Source organism: Neolamprologus multifasciatus, chromosome 13 (genome assembly GCF_963576455.1).
Source record: "Neolamprologus multifasciatus chromosome 13, fNeoMul1.2, whole genome shotgun sequence".
NCBI lineage: Eukaryota > Metazoa > Chordata > Actinopteri > Cichliformes > Cichlidae > Neolamprologus > Neolamprologus multifasciatus.
In genome coordinates, this window is record NC_140451.1 from 13,741,283 (window position 1) to 13,760,304 (window position 19,022).

The following is a 19,022-nucleotide window of genomic DNA, read 5'->3' on the forward strand; positions in this document are numbered from 1 at the left end:
TGTCATGAAAAGGAAATAAAACAAGACAACACCACCAAAACAATAAACAGGAATAGTACTTATGGAGTACTTCTCTGCTCTTACTGAGCACTTAAAGCCACAATCAGCCATTCACACGCACACACACGTTCGCACTGCACTTTGTCCTGTGCCTTCGAGTGCTTTTACCGATCACACACGTTGAGTCGGATGCATTGGCGGCAATTTATATCCTGCCTCAGGACACTTCAGCGTGTGCTGTGGATCAAACCGCTGACCTTTCAACGAGCAGGTGATCAGCTCTGCCTCCTGGGCCACAGCGACCCCTACTCTTAGGCTCTGTTAACAAAACCTGTAATATTTTGTACGGGGCTATGAAGTCGGTCCTTAACAGGCTGCCTGTTGTGCTTTTCGGTTAGATGTAATGCGACTTCTTGTTCCCACTGTTTGTAATCAAAGTCAACATCTGGCTCGTTAGTGTTAATGTTTCCACAGCAGAGCTGTGAAGTGCTGCCTTGAGACATATTCTTCCAAACTCTGTGCCACAAATGAAGCCGTGGCTGGGAGAAAAAACACCTGTTAGCCTTGAGTATCTTTGCCTCACCTGTTTCCCTGAGATTGTGTGCGTAGGGTCTGATCTCCGCCTCCAATCAAAGCCAAGCAGAGTGACCAGAAGTGACAGCAAAACGAGTCAGATTATTTAAAACTGATAAACTTTTAAACACCATACGCAGCTCCTGTCCAAGTTGCTTTTGGTCCTATCTGGCCGGCACCATAATGTTTGCCTCGCTGAAGAGATTTAGCTTCAGAACAAATAAACCGTGTCTTATATTAATGTTTTGCATCAAATGTTTTGGAGAATGAGTAACAAGGGGCCCATTTCTTACAGGTTCCTTCTCCATATGCTGCCTGGTGGCCAATAATAAAACACATTCAAACACGCTGAAAAGCCACAGCGGGTATTTTTGTCAGTTTACCGGTTTAGCAGCATTTGAAAAATTCATATCATGCATGAAATTACTGGCTGGTGTGCTGCTGCATCCAGTACAGCACCCAGCACTGGGGTTGGTTGTGCTTCGTAGTTGGGCCCATGTTTTCTTTGCATGTGTATTTTTCATTAAAGTAAGATGTCATTTGAAGTTGAATGGACACAGCAAAGTGCTTTGAATCCAGGAGGCAAGAGGGAAGGAAGACTGGAGTCAGGGGAGGGCAAGAAGGAAAGCACTGCCACGTCATATACTCCAATGGAAAGCAGAGGCAAGGCGGTGGGATGCTGCACCTTCATGATCTTGCAAACTTCATGATCTTGCCAAACACAACTTAACCCCGTCTCGTTTGTAGTATTTCTCTGTCGCTCGACCTCTTCAAACTGCTCTTCCTCCTGTGCTTTATTCTCTCATGCTTGCTTTTCCCCTACTTCTGAGTGCAGTGTTGGGATAGTGAGGGCACTGAAGGGGACAGTAATGACTAACTCTGTAAAGGTAATGATAAAGTACAGACGCTTTAGACTCCACTCTGGCTAGAGGCGCTGGGGCTAAGAAAATTACAGTCATTCATGTGTGTGTGTGTGTGTGTGTGTGTGAGAGAGAGACAGAGAGACAGAGAGACAGAGAGAGAATGAGGAGCAAAAGAAAAGAGAGGGCAGAGAGAACAACAGAGAGTTTCACAGGCTTAGACAAAGACAGACATTGCTGTGATTCATTTCCCTTGCCAGTTATAATAGCTGTACAGTGTGTGTGAATTTGTGTGTGTGTGCGCGTGCCTTATTGTCTCTCTGCTCACCACTTGGCTTTGAGTGTCTCTTGACCTGTCTTTGGCCAGCTCTCTTGTCTTCCCATCCTGTCACCCCTGTCCAGACGCCCTCTGTCTTTCTCCCACGCAGTCCTGCCTTGAAGTGACCACTGTCACTTCAACTCTCCGTTACGGCGAACTGAAGCTCTGCACTTCACCACACAGTCAAACGTGAAGGAGGGGACTCCTTCATTTGCAGATGAGTTCAGCATGCATGAATAAGAGTGGTTGAGAATGCTCCGTATAACTATAGGTTGTCATCTAGTGTCTGGGTCTACTTGTGCCTATGTGTTCACACAATTGTGTGCTCTAGAAAGGAATACCCAGAAGCCTGTGTTTGCTGTCTAGCTGTCTGCTGTCTGTCATTAGAGTAATAAAAGACTTGCTGTGCTGCACGGTGAGGAGTTCTTGTCTTTAAGGCTCCTCCATTCCGCACAAATTGCCAGCTGCTGAGCTCTGATGGATGTTTGTATGGTGGCCCAAAAACACAGGTTCTACTTTAAACCCCTAGCTCCATTATCCCAGACAGAGATGCAGGGGAGATCTCTGTCATCTAAAAGTGTTTTAATTAAACTGTGCCTCTCTGCAGGCCTGAGAGCACACACGCGCGCACACACACAGACACGGCACAGAGAGGGAGGTTTATCCAAATACGCAGTGCTCTCCTTCCATTCTGTCTCCGGCTGAACCGCCGCCTCTCTTTTGTTTGTCTTTCTTTTTCTGCCTTTCCTCCTTCTCTCTCCGTGCCCCCTCTCATCGCGCCTGAAGAGTGACAGGCTGTGTTTTCAGCCGATGTTTGAACACAGAGCGATCAATGCCGGACAAAGGGAAAAGAGCGGGGGAGTGGGGCGGGGAGGGGCGACACAATTGGTTATTGACAGAGAATACAAAGTTTGAGGGACTGGAGGCGACAGCTTAGCAGTGAGAGAGGAACCGAGAGAGGGAGAGAGGCATGCCAATGAATGCGATTCATGTTCATGGTTAAGCATCACGTTCTGATGTGTTAACTTCCATTATTCATAATTGTTTGTGTTTACCTGCTGGTATCCTCAGCATTGTGCATGCTTAATTGAGCGTATATAAGTGACGTAAAAGTGCGAACACCTGCTCTAAGGAGCAAGTGGGTGTTTGTTCCTGTGTTTCTATTTGTTTCGCTGTATTCCTCGGAAACTCCTTGAGGATCGCCCTTGGCATTTAAAAAAAAAAAGTCTAGTATGATGAAGCCACTCTCGTTGAACTAAAGTAAAATTTAGTTTTAAGGTGTCCATCACTGACACAAATATTGCACTGGTGGCTAGCTGGATCGTTTACGATGCATTAATGCTCAGTGAAACAGAAAAAAAGTATTTGAAAACCTTTATTGATCACGTTGAGCTCATCATCACCGTCAGCATTTCTGCTTTTACTGTACACTGCCGAGGTCTGGGTGGGTTAAAAGGTGAGGGTTCAGTTTAAGGTCACAGGTGATTGCAGTGACTGGAACAAGGAAGTGTTTGCGTGGGAGAGAGAAAAGAGTCAAAAACAAGACACTCCAAAACAGCGATCTATCCTGGATCCTTGAGCAGCTGATGCATTTCTTGTCTCTGGCTAGCCCGCAGTTGTTGGTAATTCTGCTTTTACCTCAGCTAGACCCTTTATAGTCATATAGATTTGACTTTACTTGAAGATGGTACAGCCTCCTGAATACCATAAATCCTCCTTGGCCTTGGTTTCAATCCTGCTACAATTTTTCTCTACTGCTTCCTCTGCGAGCTCTGCGCTCTGCTTTGCTTTCCCTAATGTCTCAGACAGAATCTGTCAAGGGGAACAGTGGGATGAGAGTGGGCAAGTGTTCACTTTCCTAAAATAGGAGATGGTATCTTTCTAAGTACTTTCTCTTGTTCCCTGGTTGTAGAATACCTGATCAGGTTGAGGCTTGATACATTTTGAAAACTGAACACTGCAAATCTGCCTTGTTTAAATCTCGTAGTTTAAAAGCAGCTGAATTTGCTCACGCATCTCTCTCTCTCTCTCTTTTGTTTTAGCCATTCTGAATATAGAGGATGAGATTTGAGAACTGCAAGGCTGTAAGGCTGTAGTGTAGGAAAAGCACAGTTTCCAGTGAGCGGCTCCCACATATGTGATTTCATCTGTAGGCATGCATGTGAAGTGAAGACAGCGCACCGAGTTCGATATGCCTTTAGCTTTTGGATTATCCTGACTGGAGAAAATGTAAATCTTCTTCACGTTAATGCTCATTGAATCCACATCATTTTTACAACCAGGTAAATACAAGTTTTCTGCTGTAAAGTCGGGCACATTAAAAATTTATAAGAACCTGTATTCCTCAAAAATGCAAGGGATGGGACCACTATGATAGAGTGGGGCAAAATTAAAGGAAAACCTGGACTCCTCATCTCTACAATGAGGGGATCCAGTGGCTGTTATGCCATGAGGGCCATTTTCCTGCTTCAATTCAGGTCAAATTATCCCCTTATAGAGAAGGGTCGCTGCAAATCAGTATAAATTGTCATCTTTAGGCTATGACTAGTAATTTTTAGACTGATGGTAGTGGTCTGTTCCAAAATGACAGTGCTACAGAGGCCCTGAGAGGTCAAACACACTGCAACTTAAGAAAACACAAGCAAATAGTAAAACACTTTAAATGAATGCAAAACAGACAATGGAAGTAAAAAACGTAATCAAAAAAACTCTGAAGAAGCACTATATAAGACCCAGTCCATTTACCATTGTGATTATTATCATGCGATGAGAACACACATTCCCTGCAGCTTTTTCATCCTTACAAAAGTCTCAGTTTCTGTCACTTTTGCAGCTTTTATTGTCACATTATTGTCTTCCCCAAATCACTGCCATTCTGTTTTTTTGAGCGTTTGCAGAGTTTTTCTACTTGCTGGTGGTTCTTAAATTGCAGTGTGTCTGACCTCCCAGGGGCTCTCATCTAAAGGGGTCTTTGAATGTTTTGGTGAGAGTTAAGCTGACGTGAATCATCAACAAAATACTAAATGAGCGACTATATTTTGGGAAAATGTTTGAGGCACTTGTAGCTCAAATGCCAAAATGCACCGAAACTGTTCGGTGTCCCAACAGTGTTTTTTTGTTTTGCCTTTCATTTGTCAGCTGTGTGCAGCTGTTCAACAAAACAGAGAGAACATTTGGAGCACATGCTGACCCATTGCAGCTTTCAAAGTATGCCTACACTTTTTATGTATGTGCTACTTTTGTGCTAACTTTTCATGTTCAAAGCAGACCCTTATATCCTTGCCGTGCTGTCACACGGTCTTTTCCAGTCCACCTGTGCACCTACACACTCGTGCACACAAGGATACAGTTCATGCAATAAATATATGAGTTGCAGCGCGGTTTATTTTTATACATTATTGTAATATTCTTGAAGCTGTCCAGGCCATTTTATTTATTTTGACTACTGTCACAACTTTTCCTATTTATCTGTATAGCACGCATTTTGTCATGCATTATCAGTCCATATACAGTACACAAATCTGTCTTCTGCAATAAACATCATTGATATACTGCTTGGGATCTACTCATCATCATTAGAGTACCGCGTCTGACAAAAGAGGTCAAAAAGACTGTGTCCTTCCTGCCAGGAAAAGCTTTTGACAGCTTTTCCAAGACGGACGTGTCACATCGAAAATGTCATGGGATAATGTGCGATCAACAGGACTGACCCGCAGAAGGTCAGCGGCTCTCTGCTCCAGCTGAGAAGCACAGACTCCTCCAGAGAAACTAGAGCAGGGGGTCTGCCTTGTCCAGATTGCTGGTTATACAGGGAGGCAAAAATGTCACTGTACTCCTTCCATGACGGTACAAACTGTCAGCACCTTAACTGTCTTCTTGAAATGCACTTACAGAGTGGCTTTCCCCCGAAGCTTTAGAGGGGCACACAAAATAAGCTGTCATACAGACATTTTCTCCCTTTCGATGTGTGATAGGTTAGTGATATGGACAAATTTGGCATTTTGCTTTTTCCATACCTCCTCGTCAGTGAGGTCAGCGACCAGGAGAAGCCGCAGATTTGCCATAGATCAGATTCACTACACTGGTCTTTTGTCAGGTTGGTAAATCATTTCTACCCCACTTTTTCTCCAGAGAGCAGCGACTACAGCGAGGCTGAGGTTCTTCCTGACTCCTTCCCGTCAGCGCCGGCAGAACCTCTCCCGGAATTCCTGCTAGAACCCGAGGATGCTTTCATAGTGAAGAACCGTCCAGTCCAGCTGCGCTGCCGGGCGTCACCCGCCACCCAAATCTACTTCAAATGTAACGGAGAGTGGGTGAACCAAAACGATCACGTCACTAGAGAGAGTCTGGACCAGATCACAGGTGAAGACCTGCACGCTCACACACTGTAAACACACACACACATACACACACGGTAATGTCACCTTGTATTTTACAGACATAAACATCATCCTCAATTACTAACATCATTTTCAACTACATAATCCATTAGCTCCTATAGGATTTTATGTGCACGTTAACTGCTTTTGGCCTGCAGCCAATGCATTATTTATATGCATTGTGAAAAATGTGCCTCACTAATCTCTCACTCTCCTGCCCTTCCTGTGTCTCTCTTCTCTCTCTCTCTCTCTCTCTCTCTCCCTTTCTCTCTCTGCACAGGCCTGGTGGTGCGGGAGGTGGACATCTCGGTGTCGAGGACCCAGGTGGAGGAGCTGTTCGGACTGGAGGACTACTGGTGCCAGTGTGTGGCCTGGAGCTCAGCTGGCACCACCAAGAGCAGCCGCGCCTACGTTCGCATTGCATGTCAGTATCAAGGCGGCGCGTTTACACATGCTGCGCGTATGCATGTGAGAGACAGAGTGAGAGAGCAAGAGGAAGAGAAACAGCGAAAGGGCAAATGTTTTCAACTTTCTCCTTGTCACACGCGTCAGTTTAAGTATATATGCAAATAAATTGCCGTAACACTCCATCTTGATCCCTGGTGGTAATGTGGGGTGCGGTGTGATTGACACGTTGCGTGTTTATGAGAGTCTGGAGTGTGGAAAAATGACACAGTTACTGAGGCTTTTGGGGGCTTTGCCTGGTGTGTGTGTGTGTGTGTGTGTGACAGGCAGTGTCGCTGAGATAAACTGAGTGTCACTCTCTGCTGTCACAGGGCAGCCTTCACTAACTGCTGACTGCATGTGTGTCGCCCTCTGTAGACTTGAGAAAAAACTTTGAACAGGAGCCTTTGGGGCGGGAGGTGCGTCTTGAGCAGGAGGTGCTGCTGCAGTGTCGCCCCCCAGAGGGCATGCCTGCTGCCGAGGTAAATGCTTTTCTCCCCACCGTCACTCTCATCACCTACAGATGAGGACTGAATTTTTAACCCCCCTATGAAATTTAAAGTCTTTGTCAAAACTTTACCAAGTACTTTTTTAAAAGAGCACAGGGTTTTCAACATTACAGCATTTCTACACATACCAGCTCTCTTTAGAGAGCATAAATTATCTCTATTTGCACACAATAACAGAATTATTTCAGAAAAAAGTGATAAAAGCCAAGATTATTAGCCTGCTGAAAAACTGACCTTTTTATTGAGGCGTATTACAAAACTAAGGGTTATCGTCCAATTTACACACAGCATAAAAACTTCAGCAAGGGTTTGAGCTGTAACTTGAGAAAGCATCACAGCAAAAACAAAAGAAATCTGTTTAGACTTAAGAAAAAGAATTGTTGATGCTCGCAAAGCAGGAGATGGATTTACAAAGTTATCGCAGCATTTCCAAGTGTCAAGAACTGGAGGGAGAAGTATGATCATGAAATTCAAAGCGAGCCATACAGTACAGAACAAGCCTGACAGAGGCAGGAAGCAAAAGATTTCAAAGCCTCTGGAAAGAAAAGTAGTGAGAGATGAGTCTAAAGACCCCAGAACAACTGCCAAGATACTAGTGAATGATTTAGCGACGTCAGGAACATGAGATGAAACTGGAGCGCTTTAACCGCAGAAGCGCTGCTTATGTTTGGAGAAAGAAAGGAGAGACATGCAACCCAAAGAGCAGTGACCCCATTGTGAAACATGGTGGTGGGAGTATTATGCTTGAGTATGACTGAAAGTAAGAATCTTGACACGATAGAAGGAATCAGGAAGAAAAATGGATATGTGAAGATTTTGAAAGAAAACCTTCAGAGAGAACTACCTCCAAATGCTCAAAGTGAACGTTACTGACTGACCTGCACAAAACCCTGACTTGAATCTTAATGAAAAATCTGTGGGGTGAACTGAAGGTCCATGCCAGAAGACCATGAAATCTGAACTGCAGGCTGCAGGCTGTTATGCAGCAAAAAGGACGCACAATTGACCATTAGCATCGGGAGAGCTAATCATTTTGACCCTGGTAGTTTTTGTGTTTTCTGAATAGAAATCGTATTCATGTGCAAAGTAAAATATTATAAGCATCCAAACAAAGACACGCATGTTTGGAAAAGCTGTGTTAAAAAATTCCTTGCTCTGTTTAATGGCACTTTGGAAATACTTTTAAAGAATGAATTTTTCATAGGGGGGCTGATTTGTTCCTCTTCTGTAGCCTTTTCAACACTTTCACACTCGTATTTTTCTTCTTGATTCTGATGAGCAATAAACAGCTCAAATCCTTTTGTGTTGTGTTGTTTTGATTTCAGAATTTATGCTGTGCAATCTGCAACAGCATAAAACAAAAGGAAAGAAAGTAAAGGGCGAGATGCTGACATTTTGACATGCAAAGAAATATGCTTGTGTCATGTTTTAACACCAAGCTAGTCTAACTGTAAAACCTTGTATCTGAATTGCTTATTTTACCCACATTTGTATTGTAAAAGCTGTCTTTTTCTTTTTAGATACCTATTAACCAGGAGGATTTTGACATAAAAAGCACGTTACGTAAATTTCAAAATAAAAGCAAATTGGTTTAATTATAAAATTATACCAATTTTGTTAATGTTATCAGTTAGTTATGGATTTTTGCCCATTAAAAAGGCAAAAAATTAGTCAAAATAAAAGTGAATGAAAGACATTTTTCGAGAGAAGAAACAAATTTGTGTTTTCGCTTGGCAAAAACAATCACATTTTGACTGCGTGTTTGATCAATACTTTGTGTTGAGATGGCTTGATACACTGCAGGTTTACCGTGTTTACTGAATGGCTCTGTGCGTGGTGAGATGACTCATATTTATGCATGCACACCTGCTGATTTTATGTGAAAAAAAAATACCTGCCAACATTTGAGTCAAAACTAAAATAACATCGAGCATCTGAGACTGTGAGAGCTAATTTCTTGTTTTCTATATTTACTCATTGTGAGTGTGAAGCACCTGATTTGTAATTTTATTTATTTTTTATGTTGGATAATTATAACTTTCATAACCTTTTTGAGGTTTCCTCATCTTTATTTCAGCGGTATGTGTCGGCCTATTCTTGCTTGTCTCCAGGTTGACTGGCTGAAAAATGAGGACGTCATTGATCCATCGCAGGACTCCAATTTTCTGATCACGATTGATCACGATCTGATCATCAAGCAGGCCAGACTTTCGGACACGGCTAACTACACCTGTGTGGCTCGAAATGTGGTTGCCAAAAGACGCAGCAGCACAGCTACGCTTATCGTTTATGGTAACACATCCGTTTCGCACCCCTCCACACCTCACACCTCCTCACATTAATGACACATGTTTGCTTTGGATTAAAGAAAAAAACTATGAAATGCTGGTTATGAATGAGACTTGTGACAACATGTAGCCATTATCAGAATCATCTGTTTGGTTCTTTGGTTTAGTGATTCAATATGCTGAGCAATAACTGACTGAAAAAAAACAATGAATTGTAATTTTAGCCCCTCTTGTGTAAATCTTTAATACTCAGTAAACTTTATTAATGGTAGAATTTTTTCAGTAGATGTATGTTAGCACTTAAACGCAGTTAAAAGTTTAAAGTTCTGCTAGTAAACTTTTGATCTTTGGATGCGTTTAGATTATTTTTACTTTTATGATCATTAGAATATTATTACCAACATTACTGTAGACCAAGCAACTCCACTTTCTGCAACTGCAGCAGCCTCTCCCCAGCAGGAGAGTGAACGATGCACACAAGAAATACTTAAATCGAGCACCCACAGCATGCACCAAGAGCACAGCTTTACCCTACAAGCAACATGATCCCAAGCATCCACTGCCAATGTACAGCTTTGAAAAATCAAATCTCCTATCAGGGCCCTACACAATATCAAGCATGTTGTTTTAATGTTGCACCTGATTGGTGTAAGTGTGGTAGACAGATTTCAGTAAATATACCTCAGGAGGTGATCCTGACCATCACTCACTGATATGTATGTTAAATATAATAGCAAGAGTTGATAAAGTGATTGTCATTAATGTTAAAAATCATCCACATATTAACTTTCAGACTTGCTCACTTTGTCTCATTTTGTGCGTCTCAGTGAGCGGAGGTTGGTCTTCTTGGACGGAGTGGTCGGAGTGCAACGCTCGCTGTGGGCGTGGCTGGCAGCGTCGGACACGCAGTTGCACCAATCCGGCCCCTTTGAACGGAGGAGCCTTCTGTGAGGGCCCGCCGGTGCAGAGAGTAACTTGCACCACGCTATGCCCAGGTGAAGACCAGATACTCATTTGTTGATTTCTAAAATGTTCAGACTTTAAGTAAACAAACAGCTGCCAGTTTTGTTCCTCAGCTGGAGATAATTTATCTGAAAGTGCTCTATTGGGGTGATACGGTACTATGAGGTATTTAAGATAAGATGGGGCCTGATTCATCGAGACCTTGTATCTGAGGAGAAGGAGTTTAATGTCCATTCAGGATTTAACAGTTAAGAGAAGCCAGTATTGGAGAAAAAAAGCTCTTCTTTTTGGATCAACCAAATGCTTTTCAGGGAGCATTTAAAGTGGCCTGACAATAATGAATTAGATGAATTATTGAATTGAAGTAGTTTTTCAGCATCACTCTGAGACAGGATGTTTCTAATTTTAGAGATATTGTGCAAATGCAAGAAAGCAGACCTTAACATTTGTTTAAGATGCTCATTGAAAGACAAATCATGATTTAAAGAAATCCTCCCAGTGTTACTGGATGCCTGATTAATGCAATCGAGTCTAAGTACCTGATTAGACACCAGGCCTAGATCTTTGCTTTCTCCATTCACCATTCAATTTGAATAAACATTGTCTGATCATATTTGAGGTTGTGGTCCCTGTTAGAGAAACCCAGACGACTGTTTACTCCATCATACCTTTTCCCAAAGAGGACAGAGGAGTGTTTGCTCTTGCAAAAGCCGTGGCTTCACTGTTAAGAGGTGCCTGCACTGGGAACACAGTGCAATGTTGTACAGTCACATAACATCCTGTCTAGACCACCGTAACTCCAAAGCACAGAATGTTGTTTTTTTTTTTGTGCAAAATTGTTAAATTATGCACTTCAGGCCATTACATATGCATCAGACTGCATTATAACAGCATGCCCAACTCCCGAAACGATTAAACTGTTTTGCTGTTGGCTTACTGTAAAGTGACTCACATCTCTGTTTTCATTCCAGTGGATGGAGGATGGACTGAGTGGGCAAAGTGGTCCGCCTGTGGGACAGAGTGCACCCACTGGCGCAGCCGAGAGTGTCAAGCCCCCCCACCCATAAATGGAGGAAAGCACTGCAGTGGCAGCATGATGGAGAGCAAGAACTGCACTGAGGGGTTATGTGCAAGAAGTAAGTGTCCAATACGTTGGAACTAGATGTTAAAAATCAAAGCTGGGTAAATATTTGGCTTATGTATATATATGTGTATTTCTTCATGTATGTAATGTAACCTAATACTCTCCCCCTGCCTTTTAATAGGGACCGCCATCTGTTGAATTCACTCACTGATGCTTATAGTTGATAGAAGATGGTGTTATTGATGTATCCATAGGGGTCATTTCCCTAACAGCATAATTTCTCCTTCAGGCGGTTGTTGAATTGATCTCGCAGGCGGCGATTTCTTTGCTCACACTTTTATAAGACGTATTGTATTTCAAAGCTATTTTGTAAGGAACTGTATTCCCGAGGCGTTGAGCCACTGCAACATGGTGAGAGATATAAAGGGGGGGAGAGGGAAATCGCAGACAGATGTTTCAGGAGGAAAAATTCAGGTTCACGAGGAGAGCAGGCAACTGATCCACATCTAAAGAACCACAGATGGAGAGAGAGGGGGGGGGGAAAGTGAAAGATAGAGCAAATCTAAGCAAAGGGAGTGCGTGGAGTGGGAAGCGAGCATGACACAGCCAAGTCGAAAAATTAGCACAGGGAAGAGCATATGAGAGTGAGTCAGACTCGCGCTGACACCCAATGTGCAGCCCGTGATGAGCTGGGAGGAATCCAGCTGACAGCGCATTAGAATCTTAGAGATGCACATCCACAAAAGGCAGGGCGAGAGAGATACATTCAAGCACACGCTTAAAAAACACACACAGAGATGCAAACATGCCCAAGCATGCAGAGACAAACCTTCTAAATGCACGTGCAGCGGGGTTGCAGAAGGTGTGTGTGTCGCAGGGGGGATCAAATGCACACTCAAAGCAATGCTAAGCGTCAACCGTGTCAGCCACACACACACGAGTCCTGCCATAAACAAGCTTCCACAGAGCACCCACTTTAGATGGAATACGCTGCTGTCCGATCCAGCTGCACGTAGCCCGGCGTTCTAAGGAGGCCATCGGGGAAAAAAAAACGAGCACTCGAGTGACTCTGACAGGGAGCGAGGATGAGAAGCACTGTGCTGTCGAAAATCTGTAAATGTGTCACTCGGCAAACTACAAGTTACTGACTGACTTATTCATGTTCCCAGCACATTATTTATGATTATCCTGTGGTCACAAACACACCTGATGATATTAGAGCTCTTTGCATTCCTCGCACGCTTTAATCAGAAATCAGACGCTCACTCTTTAGCTCACGCATTGTTAATCCCTCCGAGGATCGGCTAAATACCCCGAGTCGTAAATGTGCAAATGCTCTGACACCGCAAACCTTCATCTTCATCGCATCCTGGTACATTCTAATTGCAATTGGACAAATGGCAGCATCTGGGGAAGCCATTTGTGCATTCTGATGATGCCACGGAGAGACGCTTATTTGATTTGAGATCTAGTCAGCGACACAATCCTGAAAGATGGTTTCCATATTTCCTCAAACCACTTAGTGATGATTCACGCCGGTGTTATCGTAGGAAGGATTGTTCCCGTCAGCGGAGATGGTTTTTTTGTCCTCATAGGATGAAGAGGATAACATTCAGGTTTCAGTCTACTTGGTGTCAGTCATGTACCACACAACCGCCGAGTCCTGGTTCATTTTCTGAAGCAGCCTCATCCATATGATACTGATTTCATTCAGCATGTTATTTTTCCTCGTGCCACAAATAAACAGTTATGCTGAAATTTATCTCACATTTTTGCACATTTCTAGAAGAGGTTTGTTTGTTTTTTTAATATGAATTTATAATTTCTTGCCTGTAGTATGCATTTTATGTTCACAGACTGAGCTATTGTTTACGTTCCTGTTTTGGCTTTGTATTATGTTATTGCATCTTTCATTTGCATAACAAAACAGTCCACCCATTTTTTACATTATGTTTTTTTTTTCTTTTCTTCTTTTTTTTTTCTTTCTCCTGTTCAAACAGATAAAAAGATTTCTATTGAACATGCAAGCCATCGTAAGTCCACCTTCCCATGACTTTGCTCTGTCACCGCTTCACGCCGCTTGCCTTTTGCGTTGTGTGTGTCGTGTGTCTCTCTGCTCACGCAGGTTAGGACTCCTAACATCTTGCGTTAGCACGTGGGGCTGAATGCGTGCAGCTTTTTGTGTTGCCTGTCTGTCTGTGCTTTTATGTCAGCTTGCATCACGTTCAGCGTAGACACGCCTCACCTTCTTGTCCAGCCTGCTTGTGAGTGTTGTTATCCACGCTTGTCTAGTGTGTTGACTAAGTGTAACATTGGTTTCAGAGCTGACTCAGTCCTAGCACGTCTCATCTTTTGTACAGAAGCTTATTCTGATCGTAAGGGGGGGGGGGGGGGGGGGGGGAGAGAGAAAAAGCAGTATCTGATTACAAAATGCTGGTGTAATTACACATACTGCCCAGAATGGTTTAGCGAGAGCTACTCCGTCATGACAACTCTATTATGAAGTGAGCAAAATGACATGCCTCTAAGCTGAGACTCCTTGATCCATAGGCTGTGTGGTAGAAGCACAGCGCTCGCTGGAGAAAAGCCCTTGATTTCTGTCTGACTCTCAGTTAATCTGTGATATAGTTTACATTTGAAGTGATGGTAATTCCTCCAGCTCAATGTGATGTGGACTCAGGGGAGAGCAGCCTTAGTAATGCACCTAATTCGCTATTGTTCCGTTTCTGGTAATAAGTGTGGACGGCTGTCCGATTCGGTTCAATCGCGCCACGTGAGCATGGGAGCTCTCCTCTTCCACAGCCCGCCTGCCTCCGGCTTTCTTATCCTCCACCCTCTCTTCAGCTCTAACCGCTGCTCTGTAGTGTCTTTGGTTGTCTTCTTTCCTAAAGCACTGCTACCCTTATCTCCTCTCCCCTCCTCAACACACTTATAATACCTCTGTCCTCTCTACAAATCACAACCTTATCTAACTTCTTCCTGTCTTTTTTGCCAAATTGCCTCTCATCTAGCTCTCTCTCCTCCTGTGTGTCTATCTAGGCCGTCTACTCCTTCTCCCTCTCCTTTTTTTTTTTTTTTTGCTCCTCTTTGTCTCTCCTTGTCTTCTCTTCTTTGCTACTGTGGCGCGACTCCCTCACGTGTCTGGTTTGGGTCTGGCTGTGGCGAGCCTGCTGACCAGTCACAACCAATCACCCAGCCGGAGCTCGGTGGGGAACAGGTGAAGTTAGGGCCAAACACCCCCTGGAGGAGCTGTTTATTAATGGGCCTTTCAGGGATGATTTCTATATTTAAACTGACTACATGGTGCATAGTGACAGGCAGACCAGAGTGAAGCAATCTTAAAGTATGTCTTTAAAAACAACAAAATGTCCACAAGTACTCCAAAGCCACAACAATTATTGGACCCATTCCTCATAATCATCATCATTTTAATGCACTTCCAGTGGAACAGATGGGCAAGAAAATCCACAGGCTTTGCTCCGTGTAAAAATTCATTTCTAAGTTTCAGCGAAAGCTACGAGGCTTAAGCTGCCTGATTTTCTAGGTATGAATAAATCCATCTTTTTCTCCCCTGATACCAATGATACTCCGAGTATCTGCATATGCTCAGATACCGGGGCTCTCTTTTCCTCTGCTTACTGCATGCAGCTCACTGTTATCTTTTTTATGGAAAGTAACACTATAACAGGGGATTAAAGTCTCAGACTGCAGAAACAGTCAATTTTATCATATCATTGAAAAGACAATGCAATTACTGGTCACATAATGGCCTGTATGGTGATTTAATATATCAGATCAGTGGAGTATTTTCTCTTTGAAGCTTTTCAATATTTATTGATCTCTTTCAGTTTCCTGGACAACATGTTTATGTTGAGCTGTAATAGTACAGTGATCACTAAAATGACCGTAACTCTAGTCGATACACCCTTTAATCAGCTTTCTGTGAAGCTTTATAGCATGTTTAAAAGCTGTTTTTAAGGTGGTTTTTAGGGGTTGGGGCAATTGATTTGACGGTGCAAATTGAGATAGACGGGGAGGGGGAGCGGGTAAATGCAATAGCATGCAGTAGGGGTCCTGTCGGGTAGTAGCGCTCAAGCCTCTGCTGCTTAGGACTTTAGCTCATGTGGTATGCGGGCTGAGTATTTTGTGCCCCATCTGTTACATCATAATCATGCTGGGGAGGTCATTCAAGTGCAGCAACTAGAGCGTTGAGTCGGTCTGCAATTTGTGCCAGTGCTGTTTTAAAGAGAAATGAAACGAACTAACTAGACTCATTAACAGCCACTTTAGTAGGTACACCTTACTAATAACAGTTTAGACACCTTTCTGCCTTCAGAACTGCTTTAATTCTTCGTTGCATAGATTAAACAAGATTGGCTGCACATCCATGATGTGAATCTCCCGTTCCTCCACATCCCAAAGGAGCTATACTGGATCTGTCACCAGATCTGAGATCTGTTCAATATTGAAATATATATTGTGGTCACAAAGAGATAGACATGGTCAGCAACAATACTCAAGTTGGCTGTGGTGTTTAAAAAGTGCTCAGTTGTTACTAAGGGCCCCAAAGTGTCCCAAGAAAATCTCCCCCTCATCATTACACCACCATCAGCAGCCTAAACCACTGATGCAGGCAGCATGGATCCATGCTGAGACTCATCAGACTAGGCAATGTTTTTTCAGTCTTCTATTGCCCAAGTTTGGTGAGCCTGTGTGAATTGTAACCTCAGTTATTTGTTGGAGTGGTATCAGTGTGGTTTTCTGTTGCTGTAGCTCATCTGCTTCAAGGTTCATCGTGTTGTTCAGAGATGCTCTTCTGCAAATTTTGGTTGAAATAAGTGGATACTTGAGTAGCGTTGCCTTCCTATCAGCTCAAAGCAGTCTGACCCTTCTCTTCTGACCTCTGGCATCAACAACAATACCACATTCAAAGTCACTTAAATCACCTTTTTTCCCCATTCTGAGGCTCAGTTTGAACTTCACCAGGTCATCTTCACCATGTCCACAGGCCTAAATGCAATGAGTGGCTGCCATGTGATTGGCTGATTAAATATTTACATTAAAGAACAGTTGAACAGCCGTACCTAAAAAAGTGGGCAGCTATGCCAGCCCTGATCTAAAAAGGCTGAAAACACAAATTAATTTATTTTAACACAGGTAAATCTGATTTTTTTTTTTTTTTTTTAATAACAGATGTTACTAATTACTAATTAGAGGTCATTTCTTGAGTTCTAGGAAGGTTATTTTTTACCCCACTCAATACATTGACCCCCCAAACAAATTGGATTTACAGCTATATAAGCCCCTGTCGAGCTATATAATATTTTTTTTATATATATATTTTTTATGTTCAGGACTCTGTTTTTAGTCTGATGATGGGCTAATGAATTAATCAGCAAATGCTTTCAGCACTAACTTAGACTTCCATGACTAATTTATTCTGCTTACTCTACAGCATGTAGTAAATCAGATGATATGCCATACATTATGCTTCCTTCCCTCGTGGTTTTCCCTTGCAGATGTAAATGTGTGTTTTCATCTGAGTCTCTTGATGATGTCTTGGCTTTCTGTCCCTCTTTCAGCCCTGGCTCCAGGTATGGGTGTAGCAGTCTACACGGTTCTCGTGGCCCTGCCGCTGAGCGTAATAATGGCACTGTGCGTGGGAGTGCTCGCATACCGCCGCAGATGCCGACATCTCCACGGAGACATCACCGATTCTTCATCAGCTCTCACCACCGCGTTCCACCCTGGCAACTACAAACCTCCCAGACAGGGTGAGTTTGCACACGCATGCACACTCGCATGAGTCGGCAGGTATTTGCACTCAATTATTTTTTGCATTATTCCTTTTTTCCCCACAGCTATTCTCGTGTTTTTCTTATTTTCATAGAAACACTGTCCCTGCTCATTTTTATCATCGCGTTGCTATTTATATCATCCCATAAATTAATTCTCTTATGCCATTATCTCCTCTCAGTCAGCTCTCCATTCTTTACTGCGTTACATTTTTTACATTTTAAACATTTTAAACATTCGTCATGGTGTCCTTTCTCTTGCTCTTGCCATCAAATATTAATTAGTAACATTAATCCATTTCACTGGCGTCACTTTCGGCTCTCTCAGCCCTGCTCGTGTCATTTCTAGTGATAAGCTCCTCTCTTCTCCCGTACCCACAGATAACCCTCACCCTCTACATCCCTCAGCTCCTCCAGATCTGACAGCCACAGCGGGGGCTTTCCGCGGGCCGCTCTTCTCCCTCCAACAAGGGGTCAACGACAGCCCCCACAAAATCCCCATGACCACCTCTCCGTTGCTGGACCCCCTGCCCAGCCTGAAAATCAAGGTGTATAACTCCTCCACGCTTTCTTCCCTGGAGCTTCCCAATGACATAAGCTCAGGTGACGGAGAGATCCTCAGCTTAAAGTCAGTGGGTACCGTGGGCAGAGAGCGAGAGTATCACACCCACACGCTATCCAGAGAGGCTGGATTGAGTACAAGCGCCACGCTTGGAAATCTAGGAGGACGCCTCACTATTCCCAATACAGGTACAAAGCTGATTTGTAGCTAGTGTTAACTGAAGACACCTTTAGACGCATTGAAGACATGATAAGTCATGACCCCCTTCTCTTTTTTAGGTGTAAGCTTGCTGGTCCCCCCTGGCACAATCCCCCAGGGGAAGTTCTATGAAATGTACCTCATCATCAACAAGTGGGACAAAACAACGTGAGTGCCCCTCAGTTTTTTAGTTCTTTATTTCTCTTATCTGTTTCACACATAGAAGGCAGAATAGACCTTAGTCTCACCTCAATTAGAAAACTTTCCGTTGCAAGACTCGCTTCCACTTCTGAGGATAAAAATATCCACAACTTGTCCCAGCCTTTAACTTAAATTTGAAGAAGCTACTTTCAGCTGCTCCCTTATTTGTAAGGGTTCACCACGGCGGGTAGTTCCTGGTGTTTGATTTAAGTTAGCATGTTCCAAACATATCTGCCATTTTCTTTTAAAAATGAAGCGTGCGCATGTGTATGATATTTACAGGTTACCCTCTGAGGGCAGTCAGACTGTACTCAGTCCTGTGGTGAGCTGTGGTCCATCTGGTATGCTGCTGAATCGCCCCGTTGTCCTTACTTTGCCACACTGTGCCCAGCTAGACACGCCAACACCTGACTGGACTCTCACACTGAAAACGCAAACGCATCAAGGAGCATGGGAGGTGAGAGAGCCTCACGCTGGTATCAAATGATGAATGCCTTCCTTTTTTTTTGCTCTTTTTCGTGTCACTGATTGCTCCTTTTATCCCTGTTCAGGAGGTGCTGACTGTAGGGGAGGAGACTTTGTCGTCCCCATGCTACCTGCAGCTGGAGGAGGAGTGCTGTCACGTTCTCATGGAGCAGCTAGGAACATATGGCCTTGTGGGCCAGTCGTGCCCTCCACAGCCTGCCTGCAAGCGCCTGCAGCTGGCTCTCTTCGCCCCCCGCGCACCATGCCTATCCCTGGATTACAGCCTCCGGATCTACTGTATCCATGACACCCCACATGCACTCAAGGTGCTGCTCTCATGTTTATGCATCTGTGTGGGTTTATATCACTGTCTCCTCGTGTG

General features: G+C 43.6%; 1 protein-coding gene across 3 annotated transcripts in view; it reads left to right on the plus strand.

Moving 5' to 3' along the window:
* unc5b (unc-5 netrin receptor B) overlaps window positions 1-19,022 on the plus strand; it is a 53,180-nt gene that overhangs the window by 28,082 nt on the left and 6,076 nt on the right. Inside the window, exons 2-13 of one of the 3 annotated variants that reach the window (XM_085181962.1) lie at window positions 5,884-6,114; window positions 6,412-6,555; window positions 6,954-7,057; window positions 9,196-9,376; window positions 10,200-10,367; window positions 11,307-11,471; window positions 13,420-13,452; window positions 17,002-17,193; window positions 17,623-17,964; window positions 18,055-18,142; window positions 18,458-18,632; window positions 18,727-18,966. In XM_085181962.1, coding sequence (XP_085038088.1) covers window positions 5,884-6,114; window positions 6,412-6,555; window positions 6,954-7,057; window positions 9,196-9,376; window positions 10,200-10,367; window positions 11,307-11,471; window positions 13,420-13,452; window positions 17,002-17,193; window positions 17,623-17,964; window positions 18,055-18,142; window positions 18,458-18,632; window positions 18,727-18,966 — 2,063 coding nt within the window. Of the gene's footprint in view, window positions 1-5,883; window positions 6,115-6,411; window positions 6,556-6,953; window positions 7,058-9,195; window positions 9,377-10,199; window positions 10,368-11,306; window positions 11,472-13,419; window positions 13,453-17,001; window positions 17,194-17,595; window positions 17,965-18,054; window positions 18,143-18,457; window positions 18,633-18,726; window positions 18,967-19,022 lie in introns of all 3 variants that reach the window. The other 2 variants (XM_085181961.1, XM_085181963.1) reach the window with 2 other exon arrangements.